Raw genomic sequence first — 26,418 nt, forward strand, 5'->3', positions numbered from 1 at the left:
CTACATTAGAATCATCCGACGGCGAGATACCTGCTGACATTTGGATATGCAGCTAACTCTGGCCCGGCAGCTGTCATGTAGCCCCACACAAATCGTGTTAGGGGAGGTTCTTGTTTGTATATATTGATATATATTACTTACACTGTTTCCTCCCATCTTACAGACGGGGGCAGACTATAGTATAGAACGAACCAAGGTTTCTTGAAGTGGCATTGCTTACTACTTTTTCTTCCTTCCTCGTGCACACTCGTGGCGTAAGTGACACGTCAAGCCCGTTGCCATCGGCATCAAACAACCTTGCCCGAACTTACTTTACGGCTCGGAAACTTTGCGCAGCAACCTCCATCATCCCCCCGCCTAGGTCCGTTACTGCATGACTTCAACATTGCAGAAACAGGTGCGGAGAGTTGTGAAGGAGATGGGGACCTGCGTGGCAGCCTGCACATAATGAAGTGTGGAGAGGCACAGGGGAGAAACCTGCCAAGATCGTCCGTGGACGGCAATTAGGAAACCCATGAACAACAATAGCATATACCACCAGGGCAACGAAACCGCTGCATCCGGCCCCAAGTATAAGACGTGACGGACCAAAGCAGAGTTGGCCGCTACGGGTACAGAGAAGATGCCTGGAATGCTGTTGGAAACAAAAAGCATACCTACCAAGTTCCAGGATAAGTCTACGCCTACGTCAGCCGTATCACATGTCATCCGCCCTGTTCTAGAAAAACCGTCGTCCACGATCATGGCCAAGTCACTTCCACCATCTACGACGGCCCATTCTCGCGATACTACTACTCGCCGCCCGCCGATGGCCTCGTCTTCGGCATCGTCCAGAAAGCGGCTCCAGGTGCGGCCGCCGCCGCGGCTCAAGGAGCCGCCCTGGCAGCCGTGCAGGAAGTGCGGCAAGTCGTACGTGCAGCTGCCGATGGAGCTGTGCAACGAGTGCGACAAGAAGCTCTACTGCACGGCGCCGCCGCAGCAGAAGATCCGCCTGGACGGCAAGAGGCCGTCGCTCGAGGCCGAGCCGCTGGTGTTTCCTCCGGTTTCCCCGGCTGTAGCTCCGGCTTCGGTAACGACGACGACGCCCCTGCTACAGAAACTGAACAGGAATTCCACAAAGTTGGAGAAACGTGGCAAGAAGGAAACGAGGAGTCTACTACCAAGCATCGAGTCGGTCGTCGGGACTCCTCCCGTCGTGGCGAAGCAGGCATGCCTGAAGACGGCGGGAACAAGTAACGGCCAGCGTCATTTTTCTGATAGCGCCGTAGGGCAGTTCAAAGTCAACGAAGCAGGAGAGGGTGTTGGTGATGTGCCCAGGCCGCAGACACTCTCGTCGCCGAGGCCCAGTATACGCCGGAAACCTGTCGCAACCCACATAAAGGAGGATGGCGAGCCCATATATGAGCTACCTGCCGAAGTGACACTGGCACCGGCCCCAGCTGAGCGAGGCCGAAGTACCGAAACCAGGGACACTCGCCCCCTACAAGTGCTACAACAGGCACAACAGCGACAGAGGCGACTATCATCTGCACCGCCAGCACCAGTACCGGCACCAGCAGAAAGTTCACCTCCGAGGTCAACACCACCTGCACCGCCGTCCCCGCCGTCCCCAGGGCCACCCCCGCCTCAGACCTACCTGCTCGCGCAGCCGACCCGGGACCCGCAGGCCAGCTTCGCGCAGCGCGTGGTGCGGGACGCGGGAGGCCCGCTGAACGCGGAGCGGCAGCGGATGCTGACGCAGGAGCTGGGCCGGGCGCGGGCGGAGCTCGAGTGCTCGCGGCGCGCCGTGCGCAATCTCAACGAGGAGATGGCGCGCATGTCGGTGCGGCAGTACCGGGCGGACGAGCTGCGGCGCCTCAAGGAGGACAACCGCCGGCTACAGGCGCAGATCAGCAGCGCGAGCGCGACGGCGCGGGTCGGCGTCGAGGTCTTGGAGGCGCAACGACGGCGGCGGCTAGGAATAGGGGCGGATCGTCCTCCTAACAGCCAGCATAATAACCAGCACCAGCACCACCAGCACCAGCACCAGCACCAGCAGAAACGGCCCGATGTACAGCTAGGAACGCTTCTACAGAAGGGGGAGAAGAACCCCGAGTCGCTGACCCGGGTATACGGCCAGCTTTGCGGGCCATGTCGGGGAGCTGTCCACGAGTTTATTGCGTCTTGAAAAGGTAAGAACTGAGAACGTAATGTAAATAATAAATAATATAAGATTACTCGTACTAAGTCTTAAGGTTTATTACACGTAATAACTATAACTAATTTATATACATCGTTCTACGTATAAGCCAGCACGAATGGTCTTTTTTTTTTTTTTTTTTTTTTTTTTTTTCTCTTTTAATTCTCTCTTCGCTACCCACCTCGAAATCCTCGTTCTCCACGTCCTGGTGCCACACCACCTGTCCTACTGGTTCTTCAGGTGGCCTATATTTATCTATTATAACGTTTCCAAAAGAAAAGGAATAGAAAGAGGTGAATACTTACGTCGAGCTGCTCTCATTACCAGTCAGGCCAGGAGCTCCCTTTGCTTAGCCTGCCCGGCCACTTGAAGGCTAAGGCCAACAAGATACTGGTGCCGAGACATGCGCAAACCAAGATCATACTGGCGCGCACGCCGGCAAGGTAGGCCTGACGAACGCCGAGAAGGGTATCATCAGAGACGGCGGTGGGTTTTGTGGGTGGGAAGGGGGAGGACAAAGGCAGTCTCTACATTGTCAATCCGTAGATCTCGCTCCATCTTTAACCAGCGCTCAATGTTCTCTTCAAAAGGCAGTCGTCCTTTGATATTGATGGCGCCATGGCGCATCCATTGCATTGTACCAAAAATCGAAACAAAGACCTAGTGACATTATAAGTACACCGATAAACGCAGTGCGGTGATTACGGGATAGCCCGAAATAGTCTTGTAATTCTTACATACAGCTGCATCCTTTTTTTCTTTTCACCAACCCTTTTCTTTTCTGACCATATCTGATTGCTTGGAGTATCTACTTCAAATTCAACATAATGTTCGGCTGCCTCAGGTGGTGTTTTGGCGGCCGCCCGGAAGACGAGGCGGATAAGGACCACGACGACTTCGCAGCCAATCTTGAAGCGGAGCATCAGCAGATCTCACGCGGCATTGCCACACGCCTCGCCACGGCTGACGCGGCCGAGCGCATTCGCATCCGGGACATGCTCCGAGACGGGGATGAACGGTGGTTCCCGTCGGCGGACGAGAAGGGCACAGTGGAGTGGGAGGCGGAAGAGGAGGAGACAAAGGAGAAGGAAGTGACGACGGGGATGGAGGAGAGGGGAAGGGAGAGGAAGAAGAGACCGGAGGACGAGGGCAGCAAAAGCAGCAACACGACCACGGGGTCTTCGCGGGCCCCGCAGCTCCGTGTCCTGTCGCCTCCGCCCATGCGCATCACTACCGCAACAGCCCCCAGGCTGGAGCCGTCTATGACGGCAGATTTGCACCCCGTCTTGACAGATCTCCCAGATGCGAGTCACTTTGCGGTTGGTTCTGACGACGAGAAGTAGAGCGACGTTCAGAAACGGTACGAAATAGCTGGGCAAGTTAAAGGGAAAAAGTAGATGACGACCGGTAAGTTGGTAGAAACAATATGTCAGTAATACCTGCATCCCAATATAGACTTGAGTATAATACTGTACGATAATCATGATTCACTCCCAAGTCCTTCGACAAGGGCCAAAGTGACACAGTAATTAGAGCGAAGATCGCTTTGACACTGAATGATAGGTCAAAGAAGTCTAGGAGCACCCAACAAATTCTTTTTAAACAAGGAGCGACGAAACTAGCAGAAACAACCCCCTATACCGCGGTATTTATCCGTCCATCCGAAACCAAATGAATGTCCCCCATGCCTTTGCCCCATACGCCACTGGCTTACACCCCATCATGTACGGTAGCCAGCTATATGACCAACAACACCATGGCGAGCCCCGCCCGCCCGTGTTTTCTTCACCATCAGTCCACCCTGGCATCTTGCAAATCCTTCCACATCATCGACGGCCCATCGGAGCTGCACACTACTTGATGGCCGGGGAAGTTTGCGAGTGGATGATGAGGGGAGAAGAAGAAGCATAACAAAAAGGGCTGGCTAGCCAGTCTATGCCACGACGGCGCTGCAGGCGACCTTGGTCTGGGTCTGGGGCGGGCCGACGTCCTTGGTCTCGCCGCCGCGGACGGTGGTGACGCTGCCGTCGACGCCCTTGGCGGTGCAGCTGATGTAGTTGGCGCCCTGGACGTTGATGTGCGAGATGCTCAGGGAGTTGTCTATCAAGGGGGAAGCGAGAAAGGTCAGTCAGTTGCTGGGATGGCGGGTACGTGTAAAGGGGGTGCGTGATGGCAAGGGAATGAACTCACAGGTCTCATGGTATTGGCCGTCGACGGGGACGGTGATGGTGTAGGCGGCATCGGCAGCACCCTCGAACTTGATGGTGGCGCTGAGAGAGCGGGCGTCGGCCTCGGGAGCCGGGGCAGCCATGGCCAGGCCGGCGAAGAGAGTGGTGGCGGCGAGAGTGAAGAACTGCATTTTGGATAGTTGGGGTGGTGGGTGGTCGCTGGGGACGAAGTTGGAATAGTGCTGTGTGGGATTGGATTGGATCTGAGAGGCTGTTTGGATGCTGAGTGTGAATCTGTTCTGTTCTGGCTTCATCTAGGAGGTCGTCGCCCCCTTTTATAACCACAGGACTCCATGTCCATCGTCGCCATCTTCTCAGCCCAGCTGCTATGATTCCATGTTCCCAGCTCTGGTATTCCTCCTCTTCGGTTTCCATCTCGTAACGGCTTACCTCTCTGTCCGTGTTGAGGCGTACGCATTGGGGTATATTTTGAGAAGTGAACGAGGGAAGTCCGCCTTCGCTCAGCCCAAGCCTGGATAGCCCGGACAAGCAAAGCTGTGGTCTGCTGCGCTGATAACCCGAGGAGAAAGCCACGATGATGCTAGGCATCACCGCCGTCGTCCAGCGTCCAGTCGCAGTCCGTGGTTTCGTTCTGGCGACGTCGGCGGCCTTCCCTCCCTCAGCCCACGGGACCCATCCACGACGGGGCATGGGGTAGCACGATAGGACTTTTCCTGGCGAGATGGCTCGATTCAAGTCCGTATTTTCCCATCAACAATAGCGATGGCACCAAGCCTCAGCTGCCTCCCGCCTCACTCAGCCTCGCTGCGAATATCTGCATGCCGCTGCTCGCGGCTTACTTTCGCGGCGACGACGAAGGCGACGCAGTATGGTCTCCCGGTGCGAGTCACTCCCTATCCATATAAGGGCTTACTTATGATGATATGTAAGCTGATTCAGACCAACGGAAAGAAAGTGTTGTCAAGTCGCAGCCGAATCATCCCCCCCTCCTTCCCCTCCCCTCTCCCCCGCAAATAGGAATGTGGACGCATTTCCCAAAGGATCCGATCCCATGGGTTTGTCCGATTTGCCGGCTGCCGGACGAGTAAGCCTTTTTTTTCACTAGAGAAGGGTGGCAGTGAGGTCGTTGGGGTCAGCAGCCAAGAGGATGACGACGCCTGAGATGTATGTGTGCTCGATAACCGACGTTTCGTGTTGCGCTTGTCAGATTATCGGCCTTGGACTTCACTGTCCAATCAGAACAACACGATTGCCATTTGGAATTACTGTACTGCTGCATTCTCTTTGAAGGATCTTGCTAAAGATGGTAACTATTCTGTACATGTACGCTCAGCCGAATAGCAGATGACATATCGGCAATCACGGTCAGCATTCATACGGCAATACGGATTCGCGGGCCCCGAAGAAATCACTAATAGACATGTACACGGCTTGTGGCTATGTGGATATTATATAACATATACACTGACCAGAGAGTTGATGGATTTGTTTCAGATCGCTGCCTAATCTTACGATATAGCCTACGCCCGGGCAACAGGAGGCGGGCAACCATGGTTGGCAACATGTTGCGGCAGACGGTGCGAGACACTTCGATTCGCAGAAAGCCACCGAGCTCAGCTCCAACGCCGCTGACACTCGCACGGAGACTCGAGCATCTGACCATCATCATACGATGGGAGGGGCGTTTGCTTAACTCACGAAGAACAAGGCATAACATAAGGTTCACAAAGCTAGTCACAACATGATGGAGAACAAGACTGGTTGGTTTTGTTTGTTGAACAAAAAGGATAATTGTTATTCATGGATAAGTATGTACTATAGGTAATGTCATTTTATGACGCGCTGTCGATGACAAGTGATGCCCATACAATCTGCTTCCCGAGTGCCAGCTCCAGGGCGTCAATGCCAAAGAGCTGTTGGCACAGGCGGTCCAGCGCAATGCAATGCAAGTGTGGTATAATGGCCCCAGCCTCAAACTCAAAAGATGGCTGAGAGGCTTCGTAAAGTCGTTAAAAGTGGTAGTTGTTTTTCCCCAATCCGGTCCGGTGTTTTCCCATAAACTCCGTGTTGTAGTAGTTGTAGTGGTCCTGCCACACAGTCCCGTCGCAATCAGCTGAGAGAGCGGTCCCTGTAGTCGGGCCTTCTCGAATCAGAAGAAGCAGGCAATACAGGAGGAGTGTAGATGCGCCCGCGCCGGCCGAATAGCCGGAGTAAGATGACTGTAGCTGTAGCTGTAGTCCCTCCCCCCTGCATGTATCTCGATGCCAGGAAGCATGTGTGTGCGTTGTTGTTGATGTGTTGTGTGGGTGATAGGTGTGAAGTGAAACCTGACTAAATTCTCCCATCTCTAGGCGGCTGAAGAGAAGAGAAGGGTGGTGCTAGCCTGAGTAGGTAGAGTCTGATGCTTCATCTACTTGATGTGCTTGGCCACGACGGCCAAGCTTCGCTCCCGGTTCATCTGGCGCTCAGTCTGGGCAGCGCGGCGAGCCTCACGGATGGAAGAACGGGTCCAGCCGAGGAGGACACAGGCCATGGTGAAGGCGGCCAGGGGAGCGGCCAGCTTCTTGGAGGTGACTGCACCCCCCATTGGTGTGAAGATCTTGGTGGGAGTGAAGAGCTTGGTGGTGATGGCCCTAGGGGTGAAGACCTTGGCGGAAGCAGAGAATCCTTGTGGGGCCATTTTGTTAGATTTAGGTAAGGTTTTTTTTGGGGAGATAGAGTAGAGAAGATGTGAGATATGAGATTTGATTGAGCGGTGATTTTTTTTTTTTGTTTGGAGTGGAGAGTGGTGATTGAGTGGTGATTGAGTTGATGGTGATGGTGATGAGGATGATGAGGATGAGGATGAGGAGGGAATAGACAGCCATTGGAGGGCGATGGACGGCCATGCTTTATAGAGACCGAGCCGAGGGCAGAACTTACCTTTGCAAGCGAGTATAATCGGTGGCGACGGGCGGTTGCAGCAGCAATGGTTCGATTGTGAAGCCAAAGTGAAGCCTAAGCGGTTGAGTGCTGTCGTCGCAAGTGAGGGTCAGTATGAGGTTTGGCTCATTATGGAATGACCATGCTCTGAGGAGAGAAACAGGCCAGTATCAGAATGGCAATCAATTAATGCGGGGCCCAGGGCGGGACTCGGCGCGGCTCCCGGAGCGGGACCTAGGCTGCAAGCGGATTGGCTGCACCCAATCATTTCCGAGGGATCCCCCTACAGCCCCATTGTGGCTGCTACGCCCAGGAATGTCTCTAAGTTTAGCAAATGGGCACATCTGGACTCTTCCTCTTTGCTCCTCCTTCGCGACGACTCACTTCCACGACTCACGGCTCTTGCTGCACACTACCTACCAACGGCCTGCACCTCGATGGACCCCTGGCGCTCATATGCCGGCAACCCACATCTTTATCTGCCCAAGCTTCTCTAGCTCGATCCTACCTGCATGACCATTCTCCAGCCAGGCCAGCCTCTGACGACACTGACACCTGTCCATTCAAGCCACTGTCATCCCATTCTACCTGCTGTATCCCACTCGCACTGCTGCTTCTCTTTCTCTTTGCGCCTGCCAACGGCGGCTACCAGCTACCTACCAGCTCCCAGGCCCCAGCTTTGCTCCCCCCCGTACTGCCCATGCCCAGCCCAAGCCAAACCGCAATCTCCAGTATTTAAGAAGCACAGATTGTCACAGGAAACAACCTCGATACCACCTGCGACGCCCCTCTCCGCCGTCACATCAACCGGCCTCTCTGCGGTCGCCCGCCTGCCTGCCCGCAGCTGCATCGATATCCGTCGGCCTACGACTCGCATCTTTCGAGTCCTGCTGCAGAATAAGACCATGCTCTAGGCGACCATCGAACCACGACTTATATTACCCAGCATGTCTTCAAACGTCCTGTCCCTGCTGGGATGGACCTTCCTCCCCAATGTAAGCCGTTCGAACCCCCCAGTCTTCTCGATTGCCGTCGATTCCCTTGCAGCCCGCCATCCACCGGTGGGCGCTAAAACATGCAGATGAAGATGCAGACCGAGATGGAGGGCCAGCGCCAGGAGCCAGGGTGGGAATGCGAGCAGCAAGCCTCCCAAACAAAACAATGAACCGCCCGCCCCTCTTTCTCTTTGCCCTTCATGCGAATACGAATCATGAACTGCATGCTGCATAGTGCAATGCTTGCGCGTACAGCCAAGAAAAGTTGTGTAGGACTGCATAAAGAACCAGAATACTGACATGATTTTCCTGTCTCCTCCCGTCCAGCTTGTAACCGGCTGGGCCCAATCGATCTACTACGGCCTGACTATCCGCGCGGGCTCGCCACGCCCGCAACCCGGTTCCCCCAAGTACGCCGAACACCGTCGGCGCATCCATATTCTGGTTGTCTCCGCCTACCTGCTCTACACCCTCTACGAGGCCGACTGGGAGCTGCGGGGCGCCTCGACCTTCTACCAGGACCTGGGCGTGCCCCTGCGCGCCACCGAGCGCGAGGTCAAGTCGCGCTTCCGACGGCTTGCGGCCCTGCACCACCCGGACAAGATCGGCAACAACGGTATTGGCGACAGCGATAATGTCGGCGACTTCTTCATCCACCTCAAGACCGCTGCCGACACCCTGACGGACCCGGCCAGGCGCTTCGCCTACGACCGCTTCGGCCCGGACGTTGTCCAGTGGAAGCATTGCGCAACCATTCGCGACTACGTGGCCCGCGGCGCGCAACAACTGATCCCGCACTACGGCGTCGCCGCCGTCGTCATGTACGTCCTGGGTCTCTTCGGCTACCTCGAGTGGGGGCGCTACTGGCGGTGGTTGACGCTGGCGGTCCTGGCCGTCTTCGAGGTGTACGCCGTGACGCGGCCCCGGTCCCCCTGGCTCGTCGCCTCCGTCGTCAACCCGCTGCTCGTCCGCTTCACGACCCACCCGCCCTACCTGCCCTTCCAGGTCATCAGCCTCGCCCGCAAGTGCAGCATCACCCTCTACATCGCCTTCAGTCAGCTCGGCCCTCTGCTGCGGCCCCAGCAGCAAGGGGTCGCCACCACGGCCGAGAAGCAGCTTAAACAGAACCTCGAGCGCCTCGAGCAGACGACACGCGCCATGGACGCCGACGCTGGCCGCCTCCTTGAGCTGGAGATGACGCCCTTCTCCGGCGACCCCGAAACCATTATGAACATGCGCACCAAGCTCAAGGAGTGGCTGGTGCAGAACACGATCCGCTCCGACCCCATGGTGCGCGATGCGCTGGGCCGGTCATTGCAGAAGAGACGAGTCGATGCGCCCGCGGGAGCACGAGGTACCAGGTAAGAAGGCAAACAGAAGTAAGCGATCTTGGAAAGTGCAATAGATTATATTCCCACACGCAAATAGATAGTTAGTTTGATACCAAAGGGGGCGAGAACCCTCTCGCCCTATGCCTTTTATCCCACAAGAATAAGAGAATATACCCCCTAAACACCATGCCATTCCCAGCTATGCGCGTACCCTACTTGCGATATATATGACTGTGCCATTTTCGGCAGCAACAGATCAGGACGTCGGCCAACGTAGTCCCAATTGATGTGATCCATCTATCACGCCAATATACTCTAGCAAACAACATGATGGCATCGCAATTTTCCCCAACACCGTCTATATGAAAGCTTCATTGAACCAAAAACCAAACAAAAATCATATCGGTCGCCGCAGAGAACTTTACAGCCTCTGCCTTCCCCTGGTCTCTATCGGGATAAAGCAGATGCACACGAACGCACCGAGGATCAGCGCCGCCGAGAGGTAGATGGGCAGGACGGTGCCGTCGCCCGGCAAGATGGCGGCGAGGACGGGGGCGATGAGGCCGGCGACACGGTTCAGGAAGCTGGCGACGCCGGTGCCGGCGCCGCGGACGGGGGCGGGGAACATTTCCGGGGTGAAGGCGTAGAGGACGCCGTACATGATGTTCTGCACAAAGGCCTCGACGCAGGTGAGGAAGAGCTGGGCGTTGGGGGTGGTGCCGAGGGCGACGAAGAAGAAGAGGAAGACGGCCGAGACCAGCGTCGAGATGGCCAGGGTGCCCTTGCGGCCCAGGAAGGGCGACGGGTGGTCGACCGTGTAGGCGGCGAGCAGGCTGCCGGGCACGCCGACGGTCGAGATGATGGCGTAGTTGCGGTACGTCTCGGCGTTGCTGGCCTCGGTCATGGTGGTGGCTCCCCCGTCGGCCGGCGACGTGGAGACGCCGTGGGAGAGATATTGCGGCAAAAAGGCGTTGAAGAGCGGATAGCCCATACCGATAGTCGCCCAGGTAAGCCACACCAGGGTCGTGGCCAGGCCCAATTTGCGGTTGTTAAAGAGGGGCCGGATGTGTTCGCCGGAGAAGGCCGCAAGATTCTGTTTAAGGACCTCCTTCGTCGAGAGGCGGGCTGTTGAACGCTGGACAGCCTCCATGTCGACAACCGCACCGAGGACCTCCTCGGTGAGCCATGTTTTTGCGCCGTTCCGATAGGCAATGCCGTGCACTACCGCCACTGCCTCAGCCTGGCGGCCCTGCGAAAGCAGGTACTTCGGGGATTCGAACAGGTGGAAGATGAAGAACCGAATGACAAACATGACAAAGGTGATTATCCCAATGGCGAAAACGAACGAGCGCCACCCGAGCTCGATGGACTGGTGAGAGATGTAATACCAGGCCACAAAGGACGACGCGAGCTGGCCGACTGGCCACCACACCGACAACAAGGTCAGGAGTGCGCTCGACGAATCCGGCAAGAATTCCAAGAACAGGGCGCCATCTACTGGCAGGTTACCACCTACTCCCGTGCCCACGCACGCGAACAAGAAGCACACGGCTCCCCAGCTTGAGGCATATGACGCCCAGATACCAAAGATGGCGGTGATCAGGAGAGTCGCGTTGAAGGCGATTCGACGTCCCATTATGTCAGACCCCAGTCCCCAGCAGAAACTCCCTATGCAAAGCCCTGCATATAGTGCGCTTGTCGTGTATCTTACCGTCTTCTCCGGAACGCCAAACTCACCTGTTAATGACGGCAACGTCAGAGAGACACCTTGCATCCACAGACTGTTGCTGGTCAGCATAGCTCAATGATATATTTTGATAGCAGAGAAAAACTCACTTGTCAGCAAACCAGCCAAACCCGCACAAGACGAAGAGTTGCCAGTTGTACCTGCCCATGCCTATATCCTGGATGGCCTTGTTGATGAGCTTGGATTTCACTACAGCCGTTGTTAGAATCGATCCCCCCTGCATCCATGCCCGCGGAGTAATCACTTACACTCATACTCGCTCCAGATGCGGCCCCTCTCTCCTTGCCTCATCTCCCTCCTCAGACCCTCGATGGTGTACTCGGCCGCACTCATCTGCAGCATTCCCGTGCCCTCGCCGCTCTCGCGATCTTTGTCGGCCTCGTCGTCGTCTTCCCGCATTAACGGGTCCGCGCCCTCGTCGTTCTCATTGCGCCGCTCCTCAAACTCGGTACGGCCTGACCGGGCTGAGTGACTGTGCAGGTGCGCCTCTTCGAGCGGGACCAGGACGCCCGCGTAGTCGTGGACCGACTCGGGACGGTATTGGAGAGACCTCCAGCTTAGAAGTCGTACCATATTCACTGCTGCACTTCTCTTCTTCCACTTCCTCGTCTCCCCTCGTCGTTGGTAATGATATCCTCCTATGCCGGAATCGGAACCACCGCCCGTTTGCCTGCAATGGACAGAATGCCAAGATTGACTTTTCCCCTTGGATTGGTAGTTGTTTCGTCGTTTCGAAGTGAAAACGTAGAATAAAAGATGAAACAAGTGGTGATGCTTAATCCTCTGGTGGTGACGGCGACAACTGAAAACGGTACAATCGCCAAAAAGTCCCCTAACTTGGCGGTCGTGGCTGCCACGTGAACGTTTCTTCTTCTTCTTCTTCAGAAATTGGGATAGTGAGACAGTCTCAAGCTCATACTTTTTTGTCTCCCAAGTTGTCGTTTAGTGACCTGACCTGGGGCGCATGAAGAGAGGGAGGATGAGTGTCTGTCCGGATAGAGAGTGCGCTAACCCCCAGTTTACCCAGTTTACCCAGTTTATTCCTTAGACCCAACCCGGAGAAGGCGGCACCCGACAAGAGAGACACTGGTTGGTTTGGGTGCTGGAGACTGTCTGCTCTTGATTATTCTCACGACAAAGAGGAAACTGGATGAAATAAAATAGAATAAAAAGGAGAAACTACCTTTCTGCAAACTGTTGCGATGAGAGAGAGAGAGAGACCGAGACCCCGGATTGCAAACGTTTTGGGTTCGATACTTGGGATGCGAACTCGTAAGCTCTTAGGTAACTTGGTCGCTACTTGTACATTTGCTCAGCTGGTTAACCCCCTATGCGCCAGGCTTAGCACACCCCCGTGCGTGCCCCGGTGATCCCAATGCGCCAAGCCCGTTCCAGTGACTTTTGGCCCTTTCCCGTCCTTGTCATTGGACCACCCCTTCTGACGGAGATTATCCGCCGCCGCCGCCCGTGATGCTGCCAGACTTCGATATAACTTCTTAGTCACAACAGGCACTTAGCAGGCCGGAATGGTTGTAGAAATTGGTAATACCAACCCCCAACCCCCAACTCTCAGCCCCAACCCTAACCCCAGCCTCATCTTCTGCTTCATCGTCGGGCGCAGTGGCCATTCACTCGCTGCAATCTCGCCTGAAGACAATCTGCGACACGGACACGAGTCACTCACAGCAACAACAGCTAGGATAGAGGCCAGAATTCGTATCGTAGATTATCCGGTATACGTAGAGTCCGGACATAAGTAGGTGGGTATCATTAGCGGAATCATTCAATGGCCTATTCTATAGAATAATCGCCTCGTCGTCCCCTGCGGCTCCGTCTTCCTCGTCCTCCGAATCGTCCCAGTCAAGTGCCTTCCTCTGCACCTCTGCCAATCCACTCAGCTCACTGACATACTCTTTATCGCTGAGCGCCTTTTGCAAGAATTTCCACCCATCACCTTCTCTGTAGGCCGAAAGAATGGGCTTGCTGCAAGCGCTACAGGACGGGTACGAAACACCGCGCACCTTGATCTGGGTAAAGTCGGCCAGGTATCCACGGATCTGATGGGGCACGAGACCGAGGGCATGGTTAGGCGGCTCGCGTTCGTACGTGGCCCCGGACGCGTCCTTGGGCACCGGGGCAGGAGCGTGGGCGCCAAGCGGGTGCTCCAGAACGCTTGTGAATAGCTCGACGAGCAGAGCAGAAGCTGTGGCTGCCACTCCCGGCCTTGTCACTGTGCACTGCTGATCAAGCGTTAAATCTTTCTGTGACTAGAATCGAGACGAGTTAGCATGACCGTACGTGCATCATAGCGACAACAACTTACGTCGCCAGGAGCTACTACATCGTTGCAGAAGTAACAGCCTAGAGTATCGTCACTGCCATCCATAGGCTCGGCTCCGTGTCTCATGACTACGTAGGTATCAAACCCGAGCGCCGCATTCATGACCAGCTTGCCTGCGGCCTTGGTCATGACTGTCGGCAGCCACCGCGACTCTCTGCTATCCATGAGAAGAAATATGGCGTCATGCTCGTCGATGAGGCTCCGAAGCTTCTCGAAGTCGCCTTTGGTCTTTTCTGTCACGGGGTGGCCCAACATGGGCACAGATAGCACATGACCCTCACTCTCGACCCCTGGGTAGATCTCTTTCAGGGCTTCGGCTGCCCGCAGAGCCTTCGGCGCACCTCCATTGAGACAGTCATTAAAGCTAAAGAGCGGCTGTCGCACAGGATTCGAATATGATACTGCACCGTAGTCAACAAAACTGATTTTCCGAACACCCCACCCTTGGAGAAGCCGCGAAACGTAGCTGCCCAGCGTGCCCGCGCCAAGAAGGAGACATTTGGTTCCTCTGATACGATCAAGATGCAGGTCTGGAGCAATTCGCCATTTCATTAACTTGAGGTTCAGGTCAACGGACTGATCAGCGATGCGAGTCGGGTCTATCGATTCAGCCAGGCTGACAGATCGCCACCCGAGCCTTCCGGCATGGTTGCGTTCCCACCCAGTAACCTTGGGCATTTCCGTGAGCTCGGTAGCTTCTGCAGCATCCATGGATAAAGGCAGGACAATGCTTCGCGCCTCGTGCCGGCGTGCCTGCATATCTCTGTAGCAAAGGATCTGAACCTTGGAGAGACGGAATCGTTCGCGAATGAGCAGCAGTAAGTTCCGGAGTGGCCAGCCAGGGTTTTCATCGTATGTGGAAGGATCGACAAAAGCGACATACTGGTCTTCTTCTGGGATGCCCTTGAAGAAGCCTTTTTCAAATTCACCAAGTGAGGCAACATCCCACTTGTAGCCAAGATCGTCCTCCGCCATGTCCAGAGACGATCGTGCCTCGCCTCGCACCTTTTTGGCGAGGAAGAAGCCATACTCCCGGTCATCCGCACTGTACCGCCAAGTACCAATACGCTCGACTAGCTGCGAGCTTTCGTCTGGGGTGAAGCGACTTATGGCACCACTCCTCTTCCACTGCGGGGTGGCTTGTAGGGCTGGGAAGGCGAACCAATATGCCATTCGGTACTTCTTCAGATCGGCGTAGGAGAGGATCACGTAGGAAGACAGAAGGGACGGGACGGAGTAGATGGTGCCGTCCTTGATGGCCTCCCAGATCTGTCGGCCAGCATTCTGGATCATTTCGGCTCTGTCCGCATTCTTAAAGGCGTCCATCGTGTTCTTGTTCCGGATGATGCCCTCGGCTCGCACGGCATTCAAGCCCACCGAGCGGCTCGTAAGCGCATTTCCTAGGACCTGCATCTTGGTGCTGTCCTCGGGGGCGACGCCGGGCTGCGGCTCGTAGACCCCGAGGACCTGGCGCGCCGACTCGTCGAGCTTGTCATGTTCGAGCTTGGAGGAGAAGAGTGCCGAGTAGAAGGGCAGCTCGATTTCGGACGAGAAGGGCACGAACTTGAGGTCCGTCGCGGGCGGTGTTGTTGCCCCGCTCGGATCAGCCATGGTGGGAGGGTGGCGACGCGGATGCGGATGCGGTCGTGCTGGCGGTCGTAACCCTGGGAAATGCGAACAACCGACGGCGACAACAGAACAGTCCTGGCAGATATATGGCAGGGTCCTGTTGTGTCGGTCGCGTATGATTGGTATGGGAGGGAGAGTCTACCTAGCCTGTGGAAGGGAGGGGCAATCGGTAAGCGGGGGCGCGGTGCTGCAAAGGGACAAATGCTATTTATCACAGTCGATCGACTTCGACTTCGGGAATGCGAACAAGAGTAGGTTGGCTCCCGTGGAAACGGAAAGTGGTATTGATGTATGTCTCTTATGTACACCGCTCATGCGCTATATTGAGAATGGGACAGAAGTATGTGGATTGAGAAGAAAGAATGCCTAATTTGAGCCTCGTGATTTCGGTTGTTGCATCAGGTAAGGCAGTCATAGTCATCTGCGGGTGACGAGCTGATGATGACTTACATGCTTTCCAGGCCAGGCGACCAAGAGACTTAGAGACGAACACACACACACACACACACACACGCACACATCAATACAAAGAACCCCCTACCCCCCGGCTTCTAGAACCCTTTAGTAAAGGCTGTGACTGAGATGCACCTGGCACCCTCTCTTTTTGCCCAGCGCTCTCCCCGCTGGAGGATGTCCACTGACCTGCATTGCCCGCCTCAACAATGACGGCAACCACCCGCTTCTCTCCCACGCTATTTGACCATGTACCTGCACGTGCCTGAGCTGAACTGGTTTAGGCGTCGCAAGTGTGCTGAGACTGGTCGGTTAAAGTGCGGTAGTGGTACGCCCAGCAGCTGTCCAACTGCCAGCACGCGACGCGCTCGCCCGCCAATCCAATTTTTACCTAGGCCCGCGCCGGACATCGGATACTTGTAAATCGCCAGCTGCTTCACCCTGATTCGAAGTACCTTGCAGACGCCTTGGCCAACTTCTAGGTATACTACACAATACAACAATACTCATTCAGCTAGCATTGTCGAAGAATCTTGAAGATCCTCATTGATTCAACATGTTACTCGGTGTTTGTGGCTGTAGGTCTCATAGCTAGCCAGCCCCTTTTCATACTTTCTTCTTCTTGGTAACACTTGCTTATTCTATACGAGGACATAGCGAAATGTGCCGGTAAGAGCACAGTGGCTCAGTACCTGGTTGAGCACCATGGTTTCCAGAGGCTCCATCTCTCACCTGCCCAAGCCCCAAATGGGACAGCCTCATCATCCCCTGAACCTCCCGAAGAGTCCGCGTTGCCAGATGTCTTACAGGATGCTGGCTCAATAGGCCAGCTTGCTATCCGCGGCAAGCCTTCCTCACCGCCTGCTCGTTCCTTTACCTCAGCAACCGATCTCTTGGACTTCGTGACCAAGTACTGGCGATCGCGTTGGGTAACAACGGACATCCACGATGAAACCGTTCTGGACATCCTCTGCCGTCGTCCCTTCTTCATCCTGGTCAGCGTCGATGCGCCCATAGTGATAAGGTGGCGCCGGTACCAGGCCCGCAACAGCAGCAGTAGCAGCAGCAACGCCGCCTCCTCCGCCTCCGCCACGCCGCCCACGGCGTCTTCGCTCGAGGAGTTCATCGCCGAGTCCGACGACCACCTCTACTCCGGGTCCTCGGGGGCGCTCCCCTCATCTCGCGGGCGACGGTGCGGCTGCTCAACACGTCGAGCTCGCTGGCGCACCTGTACGCGACGCTCGGCAAGCTGGACCTGACGAACCCGGAGCGGCTGCGGCCCTCGTGGGACAACTACTTCATGTCGCTGGCCTCGCTGGCGGCGCAGCGCTCCAACTGCATGAAGCGCGCCGTCGGCTGCGTCCTCGTCGGCCGCGAGCGCCGCGTCATCAGCACCGGGTACAACGGGACCCCCCGTGGCATCCGCAACTGCGGCGAGGGCGGCTGCGCCCGCTGCAACGCCGGCATGGGCTCGGGCGCCGCCCTCGCAACCTGCCTCTGCCTGCACGCCGAGGAGAACGCGCTGCTCGAGGCGGGTCGCGAGCGCATCCGCGACGGCAGCGTTCTCTATTGCAATACCTGCCCCTGCCTCACCTGCTCCATCAAGATCGTCCAGGTCGGCATCAGCGAAGTTGTCTACAGCCAGGGCTACAGCATGGATGGGGAGACGGCCGAGGTGTTCAGGAGTGCCGGCATCAAGCTCCGGCAGTTCTCCCCTGTAAGTTGCATTTGTTCTTACTGTCGCAGCCAGTTCTTCTCTCGTTGCAGGTTCATATTGCTAACCATGCTCATTGCAATAGCCTGCCAATGGCTTGATCCACCTTGAGAAAATGGATCTCTACTAGGGAATAGACTATAACAATGCAGGAGCCTTCGCAATACCTGCTAAGAGCGGGAAGTCCTATACCATATAGACCTTGCCGACAGATTTGAGGGATGGCCCGTATCTAATCGGAAACGAAACACGCCAAGAAGTGAAGATCCGGGGTACATAAACAGCTTGTCGACAGCGACCCACAGCGCTTCACTATACAAAGAATCATGGGCAGCTTGAGGTTTAATTTGACTTGTATCATTAAAGAGATTAGAGTACAGCGTAGTTGTGCACCAATTGAGGCAATGCTAGCCCCCTTCCACCGAAATCTGTCATTTGGCATAATATACGGGTGCGTAGCTGCCAGTTGACCCCGAACTTGGTGAAGATCCAGGATACTAAGTATTATCCTCTGAATCCACCGCTAACAGATGCGGTTACTCGTGCCATGGTGTGGCTCTAATAGGAGACCAACACCTTGGCGTCCAGGAGGTGATTGCGCTCATTGAACAAGAACGCGGGTGGTATCGTAAGGTCTTCCATCATCCATTCCATTCCATTCCATTCCTTCGTCATCACACTCGTCTAGCCATCACCTACTCCCGGCCAATGTTTATGCGGCGGCGTTGGCGGCGGCGGCCTTCTTGGACTTGCGGGCGGCGAGGCACTTGCTGATCCACAGACCGATCAGGCCAACTGCGACGATGAACACGATGCAGAAGACGACAACGACACCGGCTTCTTGCTTCGCCCTATGGTCATCCGTTAGTAATCTAGCTCAGACTTGGCCATGTCGGCACCACTCCATAGTATGGGTCATTGCCATAATAAGCGACTCCCTAACAGCAAGAGAGAAGAAAAAAGCACGCTCAAGGATGCGTTCCTATGGGTTTGAAGAGACCAAACTTACCAGTTCTCACGCTTGGCGATCTGGCTCATGGCCTCGCGGGCGACAATGGTGTTGCTAATGGCAGGCATTTTGAGGTCTAAGAGAGACGAGTTTTAGCATGGAGATCCGAGTAGCTGGTGTGGACCGCGATTTTTAAAGCAGAGACCATCGGTCGAATGACCCCATGGGAGCTTCGATATCCCACAAGCCCGTAAGTAGTTTAGGTAGTAGTAACCTTCCACTTGGAAAAAAAGGCCGCGTGTGGCTAGCACAAGTGCCTTGGCTACCAGACCCCAACATGGCCGAAACTGCTGGTCCGTCGCAATCCTTCCCGCCCATCAATGACCTCAATGGCATCACAAGGTTCTTGGGAATATCCGAAGGCACCTTGGTGTTCGGTGGGCGAGCAATTGCGGCGACATTGAGACTGGTTTTTTGGGCGCATGCATATGGGCAGGAGTAGCCGATGGGAAGAGAAAGATGCCGTATCGTACCGTCTGATGTGGAGGAGCTGAGCTCTTCTGTTGTGGTGATGGAATCAGAGCTTGGAGTTGCGGGCTGCGAACGACACACGCCTTGACAAAAATTGTCGAAGTATTGAACGAACACACAACGATCGGGGAGATTTGTTCAAGGACGGGCGGTTGAAGAGAAAGAAAAGGGAAGGGAAGGCAAGGGAAGATGTAGCTAGCGGGGAGCAAAACAATATGTAAGGCCCGAGTCAGAGCGATCAACTGAGGAAAAGCTTGGCTGCTGCTGACCTATTACGGGAAGCGGCAAGCTCTCTCTCTCTCTCTGCGCCGCTCGCTCTCTGTCGTAGCTCATATCAAATTGAATGTAACTAAACTATTACAAGCAGCTAACAACAATACCTTACCAGGCAAGGCGCTCTCTCTCGCTCTTTTCGTCTTTTCGCCTGCGCGAATTTCGGCAGCGTCCCACGCACCACTACGGCGCATAGCAATGGCAAGGGTGCTGCTAGATCGCTCGTGGGGTGGATAACTTGGACATGGATATAGGTCGGGAAATGGAGTGACGGCGGGAATTATTGTCACCATAAGATGGTAACCCATTCCATAACAAGCCATAACATGGGCATATCACCACCACCACCACCGTGCGGCAAAACCAAACTCTGACGGCAAAGGGAACGATGGTGTTATGTATTGAGCGAAAGAAAGGCCATGGCTTACCTGGGGACGGGCCTGAGCTCGATGGCGATGACGAAGGTATGTATCTTAGGATGTTGGTCGCTTGTGAATGGTTTCGAGTTGCAACACACGATCAATGGCTGCTGGCACTGCTGTTGCTGCTTCTTCTCCTGGTAGCTTTCTCGAGCATGCAAAAAGTCGCGCAGGAACTGTGCGCCCACTCGAATTGGAACGATTGGCAGAGCAGCACGGAGATGGCGGGAGCTCCAGTTCTGTCTGTCCAGCAGATGTTTTGATTTGCAAGGGCAGCAGAGAAGAACGATAAACTGCTGCCGTCCAAGCTCCACTGCTGCAGTGACCCACTAACATAGCACGGTGATGACGCTAAAACGAGCTAGGGTCAAGCAAGCATTAGCCTGCATGCTCGCCTTGCTCAGGTCACTTTAATGGAATGTCGAAGGAATGCAGACTCGCAGCTACCTAGAGGTGGTTGGTCTGCCTTATCGGGGCGTCATCTGCAGCGCAAACATGGACGGTACGGTGCAAGGAGCAAGCTTTCTCAGCTGCTACTATATGCAGTAGCTGCAAGTCCCCAATAAGCCTGACCCCGGAGCTCTGTTGGCCCTGTTGGCCCTGTTTACCGCGGGATGCCCAGAGCAACCGGGCTAGCAGCTCCCCGATACAGCGGTAACATCACCACCCGCCGGGCTCCGACTTACTCGAGCATGGGCCAGCGGAAAGACCCCTGCTACCTTCAGGTACCTGCTCCTGCTGGCAATGCTAGCGGGCTGGCCAAGTACACAGTTGACCACTTCCCCCCCCCTCGCCGTACTACATGCATCGTGCACTCACACTCCAACAAAGCACCGAAAAAACAAGTCTTCCCCAGCTAGGGTAGGATCTCCGGACGGTCAGGATTCGGTGTGTCGGGGGAAGATTGCTACAGCAATACTGGGCACTCTGGGACTGCTTGTAAACAGCCTATTTGCCTATGGGAAGAGCCGGGTGATCGTCTCGCGAGTCAATTGCTGACTTGCAGTCGACTCAGTACCGGCAGATAGAAAGCTTCCAGAGATATTGCCTCACCAGCCCTCCGGACTTGGTGTAGCACCTCCAATCGATCACCATGACCAAACCACCCTACCACCGTCTCTTGATCCAAGAAAACGAAGAAAGGGGGAAGGGGGCAAGCCGACTGTTAGTCAATCTCAAATGGATGATCGGTCAAGAAGGGCATGTTCGGCATTATCCTTAGTCACCTGATTCTGCATACTAACGATGTAGAGAAGGGGGAGGTACTGTATGTATATTTGAGCTCGGTTACCCCAATTGGATGCTTGCACTCGCATGCGAGCCCAAAGCGTCCTGGTAGGATTTAGTAAAAGCCTTCAACGTCACCGCTCCGGGGGTGGAACGCAAAGGCTACTGTGCCCTACAGGCCAATGGGCGTCCCCCCAATGCATTTGTCTGGGACCCCAGACTTGGCGATTTGAGAGTCACGCCTGCTCCCGGCCTTCCGTCGTGACCAGAGGCCAGACTCGGTACTGCCGATTGCACCATGACCACATGCACCACCCGGGACACGACCACACACATGCACGGTAAGGTCTGCATGTGCAATGATGAAGAGATGGGCACGTCAACAGGAAAATTCACCAACAAAAAACTTATCATCTTATCCCGTATAACAACATTCTAACGAGCAGCTCCGTTGCATATCGGGAAACCCAGTCTTTGCAACTTACCACAATCCTCCCTGGCTGTTTTTATGGATCACAAAAGGAAGCGGTCCAGCCGCCTGAGTGTGGGGAGACACGGCACTATCGTGTTCCCACATCCACTGTGCACGCTTGCAAGGAAAGAGAGAGGGAAAGGCAGACAGACGGAGCTATTATCTATCGCTCGATAACAACAACAGAACGGATGGCGCCTTCGAGATGTATGTTTGCTATTACATATGCCCCAAAACAAACCAGCAACGCATCCCGCTCGGTCTCGATTTATCATCTCTATCCTTGTCAGAACCATCGTATTATCGCCCGATCATAGCTTGGCCTCCTCCTGGACTGTGCCGATCTTGAATCGCGGGCCGTACTTCTCCATCACGTTCTTCCCATGGTACTTCCAGAACTGCTTGGTCGAGTCTTTGCCGGCCATGCGCTTGAGAATCTTGGAACCTCCCGGATGCTCGTCAATAAACTCTGTCCACCGCATGTCAGCCACCGACCGCTTGAGATCAACATAAATCGATCGTGCAAGTTGGAGAGAGTCGCCTCGACAGCGGCGCAACCATCAACCGACGCTCTCTCTCTCTCTCTTACTCCCTACTACCTGCGGGTAAAGGCGCGCACTTACTTGTGATATCGTAGACACCGTCGTCGACAATGATCCAAATCCCTTGGTCTTCGGACTTGTGCTCCGCGACATCCTTCTTGGTAAACGTCTTGGACATTTTGGCCGATTTCAAGTGGAATGCGCCTGGGGCGGTAGATGGTGTAGTTTTTGGTCTGAAGCAAAGATTTCGATTTCAGTTGTCGCAAGCGTGGTCCTGTCAAGGAATCTTGTTATTTGACTCGTGGGAATAGTGAGTGTGCTGCGTGTAGTTGAGGAGTCAAGTCCGCGACTGTTTTTGAGAAACCCGACTTGGCTGATGATCACGTTCGATGCGATAGGACAGACAGGCTGGAGCCAACCTGGCCGAAATGGACCTCGGCACAGTTGACCGCCCGTGGGCGTCGCCAAACTGGGGTCGGGTCATGACTCCCTGGGCTAAGGCTGGGCTGGGCTGCCACGACATGCGTCACTGGGCGCTGCCCCGCCTAAGGGTACCTATCCGACTTGCGACAGTGGCTGCTTACCCCAACCACTGATCTGTGTGTATTCTGCAACTATTCAGTAGCATATGCAGGTACTGACGATTAGTTATAGATTCACACATATCGTAAGGTTATTTCCTGGCAGGTGGTCAATAGCATTCAGGCTACAGCAATAAGCATGACCGTTGTCTCGGTTTCATATCGACTACTAATTTAACAAGCTTTGCCCCCTTAATCGGGAATCTCTCGGCTGCTCGGTAGCCACGGACATTAGCATGCAATCGCAATCGCGCATGGGTCTGTTCGCGATCCAGGAAACGGCCGCATGGTCTGAGCTGGGATATATTCGAGTCGAACGAAGACCGACAGAGGCTTCATCATCAGACCATCTCTAATCAATGTATGTACATGTAAAGGGAGTGGTGCTCTAGCTACTGTATCAGGAGGCCCTGCGCCAGAGCCCTCCTGAATCTATCGGCGAAAGCTGCCGTGCCCGCGCAATCGCTTTGCGCTCTCTTGTCCATCGCCTCTGGGAGCCATTGTTTAATCTTTTCGATCCGATTATGATTCTGTAGACCCGTATTCGTTAGCAGCAAACTCTCCCCACAACGATGCACAAAGCGAGTTGACTTACAGAAGGATGTGTGCTCATCCACTCCGGCGGCGCGCCCTCTTGTTGTTGCTGCATATGCTCCATTCTCTGCCAAAACCCAAGAGCTTGCTCGGGGTCGTAGCAGGCCTCGGCCATCATCAGTAGTCCTATGTAGTCGGCCTCGGTCTCCTGCTTGCGGCCCATGGGCCGCGAGAACAGCAGATCCAAGACCGTTCCACCGAACAGTTGCGTGCCGAGGATGGCGCCGCCCCATAGCGCCGTCATCAGGACGAAGCTGCCCAGTAGGATGTTGATTCCGATCTGCCCGGACATGCGCTCGCCAATGTGTTGCGCGAGGTTGTGCGCGATCTCATGGCCCAACACGGCAGCCAGGCCGTCTTCGGTCCGGGCGATGGGTATGATGCCACTGTAGACAAACACCTTGCCGCCAGGCAAGACGAAGGCATTCGCTTGACCTGTAGTACTGTTTTAGCCCAAACTGTCAGCCGCTCAAGGGAATGGTAATATCTATCGTACGTGGGTCGTCAATCACCCGGACCTCCCAGTCCGAATCCTCCATGCCGCTGACGGGAATCAGCCTCCTCATGACCCTCTTCACCAGCCGGGTCCGCGGGTCCCAATCGCTCAGGAACCGGCCGCCCTGTCGCTCGACTTCATATTCTATCCGCTTGACCTGCTGCTCGCTGACGGCCTCGACGGACTCCTCGGTGAAGCAGTTGAAGCGCTTCCGCCCGCTGACGGGGACCGTCTGTACGTTGTAGAAGTAGAAGCCGACCGCTCCTAGAAAGGCCACGGCGACGACCGTATGCGTGCTCGGCGAGCGGATGAAGCCGCTGAAGCCTCGGTCCGTAAACAGCGGTTTCGCATTGCGCAGGCGCTCGTGGGGATCGTGAGGATTGTAGTTTTGCCAGGACCGTCGCGGGGTCTGGGAGAAGAGTCGGCGGGTCGTTGTCGCAAGGGGGGCTCTTGCAGATGCAGGCGCAGCCCGGAGCCTGGAGAGGACGGTTTGCTGTCGAATGCACGCAGATAGCTGCATGCGAGCTGGGAGACGGGCAGTCGTGAGGCAGGCTTTATTGAGCGCCGCCATGCTGTATGGTCCTGCTACAAGAGCACCGTCGCGGGTTCTCCTATAAACAATGATTACATCTCTTTAGAACTCCTCTCAGTGCCACAGTCTCCCACCGTCGAGGGGGTCCAAGTCAAGTATGTGCTAGGCAGCAAGTTGAAACGTACCTAAGCTTCCATTCTCAGTTTTCGTTGCTTACGAAATGACGTACCAGCAAAGAAAGGACTATCGGGTCTACGGAGTACAAAAGCTAGAGATGTGTGCAGCCCCACCATAATCATCGTCTTGGCCTACTTCTTTACTACTATATCCTTCATATCAAAGAAGTCGAAACTTCGTGGCTTACCACACTGCGCCCAGACGAGCTTCTGTTTTCACCTGCTGCTGAGCAGTATATAGAGCGGGATCTTACGAGACGCCAGTCGACAATCCAACCGGCCTAACCCACACGGGTGACGGTGTCATGTACCTACCTAGCCAGTGTCCAACTAGGTCAACCTGATGGGACATTGATACCAACCAATGTGTCTTCAGCCCTATGCTCACTCCACGGTGGAGCATCACTGCCAATATAGCCTACCGGTAATATAGCGGTCGGCGATTGTGTCCAGAGGCTGAAATTTACCACTTTTCTTGGGTTTCCATACCTCTGTTCCACAGGTCATACCCTGTCTAGCAATCGGTGGGGAGCTCCTGTCAGGACAAGTCAATCACTAAGTACCCATCAAATAGCACTACTCGCATGGTGATACTATCTCATCGAAGATACGCCTTTCTTGTTTAGTATCGTCTTGGGCCTGACACTATTGGTGGGTTGCACAGCAGTTGATCGGCCGGCAGTCCTCTGGCCTGGTGTACGTGGATCCTGATGCTTGTTCCGTCACCACCATGCCATAGCCAATGCAAGTCGTGTGATACACCGTAGCGTCTGGGCGAACGCTGGCAAACGTGGCAAGAGACTTCGACTTCAGCGTTTCACAGCTGATGTGGCCGAGAGAAGCCTGTTGGGTGAGCATGCCTAAGTCATCTGCATTGTGAAGAAATCTCTTTCTACGTCTGATTTCCACTGCATACTGATACACTGCATTAGCTACAGTAGATCTGTTAGCGGAGTCCTGAAAAGTTTGCCGGTAACTGCAGCTATGACATATGAGTATAGTAAGGCTCACATGCCGCTTCTCTGCTAGGTTGTAAAATGGAAGGTAGAATATCCACTCGTTAAGATATGGCTATGGCAGCCTCCTCATCCCGAACCACTCGAGCATCTCATATCTGTGTATGGTAAATGAGCTTCCAGTGGTGCTGATCTTCGGATTCAAATAACGAGGGTGCGGCCTCTCTACCGGCTCATCAATACAAGACATGACGCAAGTCATGTCCAAGTGATCTGGGTGTCCGAATCCAAGAAAACAAGAAAGACAACGACCAGCTAGTAGGCTTAAATCCCTCATATCGTGGTTAAATCTAGCCGCGTCAGCATATTACATTTACATGAGAAGTATGTGAGGCTACTCAGGGTCAGGCACGCCTATGAACGTGACTTGTCGAGTGTAACATATCGGGTGGCATTGGATATTGCCACCTGGGGGCATCTTACGTTCATCTCGAAGTAACTTTATGTGTTATATGTAAAGTTGCTTACTGTCACTTCCGGTCTCATTTCCTGATACAATATCAACGTCGTCGACCAGGCTTGCCTCTACGAGACTATGGCTCAGGGGGAGGAGGCGATAGCCTTGAACGGTGTCTTTTTGCTGCGGTTTCGAGTTATATAACATTCTCTGCGGATCTCTTTGATGGGTCCAGTCTTCACGCGGGATCAATCGGGTTCATTCTGGGGGAGGCTCCTTGTTGACGTTTCTGTTCCCACAAGCCGGCATCAGGTAATGGCGCTTCCAGTTCATTAGCCATGACGAGCTGCCAGGCTGTCAATAGAGGGCTCCGAGTATATGTCTGCAGTTTTTGCCGACATACTCCGGAAAGAACTTGAAATCACAGTTGTATGGATTTCATGTGGAAAGTTATGGCCCGAAGGCGGTACCGGAAAGCATCGCCTCTTCTGGTATGAGCAATGGAGTGCTATCATTCGGCCACGTTTTCGATATTTAGACAGATCGTTTCTAGACCACTTCGCTGGTAACGAGTACTAGCTGGAATGCGCCGGATTCGGTCTTGATGAGCACTCCTGGATGATGTTTCTGACCCCGAAACCTGACATCGACACGTGATGCTTTCAGCCCTCAAGTCGCGGCGGGTCAAACATCAGGCGGCGAATGGTGGCTTG

At 54.8% G+C, this 26,418-nt stretch overlaps 11 protein-coding genes across 11 annotated transcripts; 4 read left to right on the forward strand and 7 right to left on the reverse strand.

Annotated features, from left to right (window-relative positions):
• Positions 1-742: 742 nt before the first annotated feature.
• PG985_006839 (uncharacterized protein) lies at positions 743-2,167 on the forward strand (the record flags this gene model as incomplete). Its single annotated transcript, XM_066826608.1, has 1 exon — positions 743-2,167. One exon carries the CDS (start codon positions 743-745, stop codon positions 2,165-2,167), a length of 1,425 nt encoding a protein of 474 aa, XP_066686215.1.
• An 839-nt stretch (positions 2,168-3,006) lies between these two features.
• PG985_006840 (uncharacterized protein) lies at positions 3,007-3,522 on the forward strand (the record flags this gene model as incomplete). The annotated part of the gene is made up of 1 exon (XM_066826609.1): positions 3,007-3,522. One exon carries the CDS (start codon positions 3,007-3,009, stop codon positions 3,520-3,522), a length of 516 nt encoding a protein of 171 aa, XP_066686216.1.
• Positions 3,523-4,112: 590 nt separating this feature from the next.
• Positions 4,113-4,538, reverse strand: PG985_006841 (uncharacterized protein; the record flags this gene model as incomplete). Its single annotated transcript, XM_066826610.1, has 2 exons — positions 4,113-4,279; positions 4,370-4,538. 2 exons carry the CDS (start codon positions 4,536-4,538, stop codon positions 4,113-4,115), a joined length of 336 nt encoding a protein of 111 aa, XP_066686217.1.
• Positions 4,539-6,778: 2,240 nt separating this feature from the next.
• PG985_006842 (uncharacterized protein) lies at positions 6,779-7,048 on the reverse strand (the record flags this gene model as incomplete). Its single annotated transcript, XM_066826611.1, has 1 exon — positions 6,779-7,048. The coding sequence occupies one exon, from the start codon at positions 7,046-7,048 to the stop codon at positions 6,779-6,781; it is 270 nt and encodes an 89-aa protein (XP_066686218.1).
• A 1,537-nt stretch (positions 7,049-8,585) lies between these two features.
• Positions 8,586-9,650, forward strand: PG985_006843 (uncharacterized protein; the record flags this gene model as incomplete). Its single annotated transcript, XM_066826612.1, has 1 exon — positions 8,586-9,650. One exon carries the CDS (start codon positions 8,586-8,588, stop codon positions 9,648-9,650), a length of 1,065 nt encoding a protein of 354 aa, XP_066686219.1.
• Positions 9,651-10,037: 387 nt separating this feature from the next.
• PG985_006844 (major facilitator superfamily transporter) lies at positions 10,038-11,936 on the reverse strand (the record flags this gene model as incomplete). Its single annotated transcript, XM_066826613.1, has 3 exons — positions 10,038-11,397; positions 11,453-11,552; positions 11,612-11,936. 3 exons carry the CDS (start codon positions 11,934-11,936, stop codon positions 10,038-10,040), a joined length of 1,785 nt encoding a protein of 594 aa, XP_066686220.1.
• A 1,223-nt stretch (positions 11,937-13,159) lies between these two features.
• On the reverse strand, positions 13,160-15,315 carry PG985_006845 (uncharacterized protein; the record flags this gene model as incomplete). Its single annotated transcript, XM_066826614.1, has 2 exons — positions 13,160-13,630; positions 13,687-15,315. The coding sequence occupies 2 exons, from the start codon at positions 15,313-15,315 to the stop codon at positions 13,160-13,162; spliced, it is 2,100 nt and encodes a 699-aa protein (XP_066686221.1).
• Positions 15,316-16,342: 1,027 nt separating this feature from the next.
• On the forward strand, positions 16,343-17,630 carry PG985_006846 (uncharacterized protein; the record flags this gene model as incomplete). The annotated part of the gene is made up of 4 exons (XM_066826615.1): positions 16,343-16,364; positions 16,444-16,942; positions 17,002-17,503; positions 17,586-17,630. The coding sequence occupies 4 exons, from the start codon at positions 16,343-16,345 to the stop codon at positions 17,628-17,630; spliced, it is 1,068 nt and encodes a 355-aa protein (XP_066686222.1).
• A 582-nt stretch (positions 17,631-18,212) lies between these two features.
• PG985_006847 (uncharacterized protein) lies at positions 18,213-18,577 on the reverse strand (the record flags this gene model as incomplete). Its single annotated transcript, XM_066826616.1, has 2 exons — positions 18,213-18,351; positions 18,510-18,577. 2 exons carry the CDS (start codon positions 18,575-18,577, stop codon positions 18,213-18,215), a joined length of 207 nt encoding a protein of 68 aa, XP_066686223.1.
• Positions 18,578-21,682: 3,105 nt separating this feature from the next.
• On the reverse strand, positions 21,683-22,091 carry PG985_006848 (cytochrome b5-like heme/steroid binding domain-containing protein; the record flags this gene model as incomplete). Its single annotated transcript, XM_066826617.1, has 2 exons — positions 21,683-21,840; positions 21,995-22,091. The coding sequence occupies 2 exons, from the start codon at positions 22,089-22,091 to the stop codon at positions 21,683-21,685; spliced, it is 255 nt and encodes an 84-aa protein (XP_066686224.1).
• Positions 22,092-22,886: 795 nt separating this feature from the next.
• Positions 22,887-24,155, reverse strand: PG985_006849 (peptidase family M48; the record flags this gene model as incomplete). Its single annotated transcript, XM_066826618.1, has 3 exons — positions 22,887-23,024; positions 23,090-23,523; positions 23,585-24,155. The coding sequence occupies 3 exons, from the start codon at positions 24,153-24,155 to the stop codon at positions 22,887-22,889; spliced, it is 1,143 nt and encodes a 380-aa protein (XP_066686225.1).
• Positions 24,156-26,418: the final 2,263 nt, after the last annotated feature.

Source organism: Apiospora marii, assembly GCF_038362585.1.
Source record: "Apiospora marii strain CBS 49790 chromosome Unknown utg000004l_segment0_segment0, whole genome shotgun sequence".
NCBI lineage: Eukaryota > Fungi > Ascomycota > Sordariomycetes > Amphisphaeriales > Apiosporaceae > Apiospora > Apiospora marii.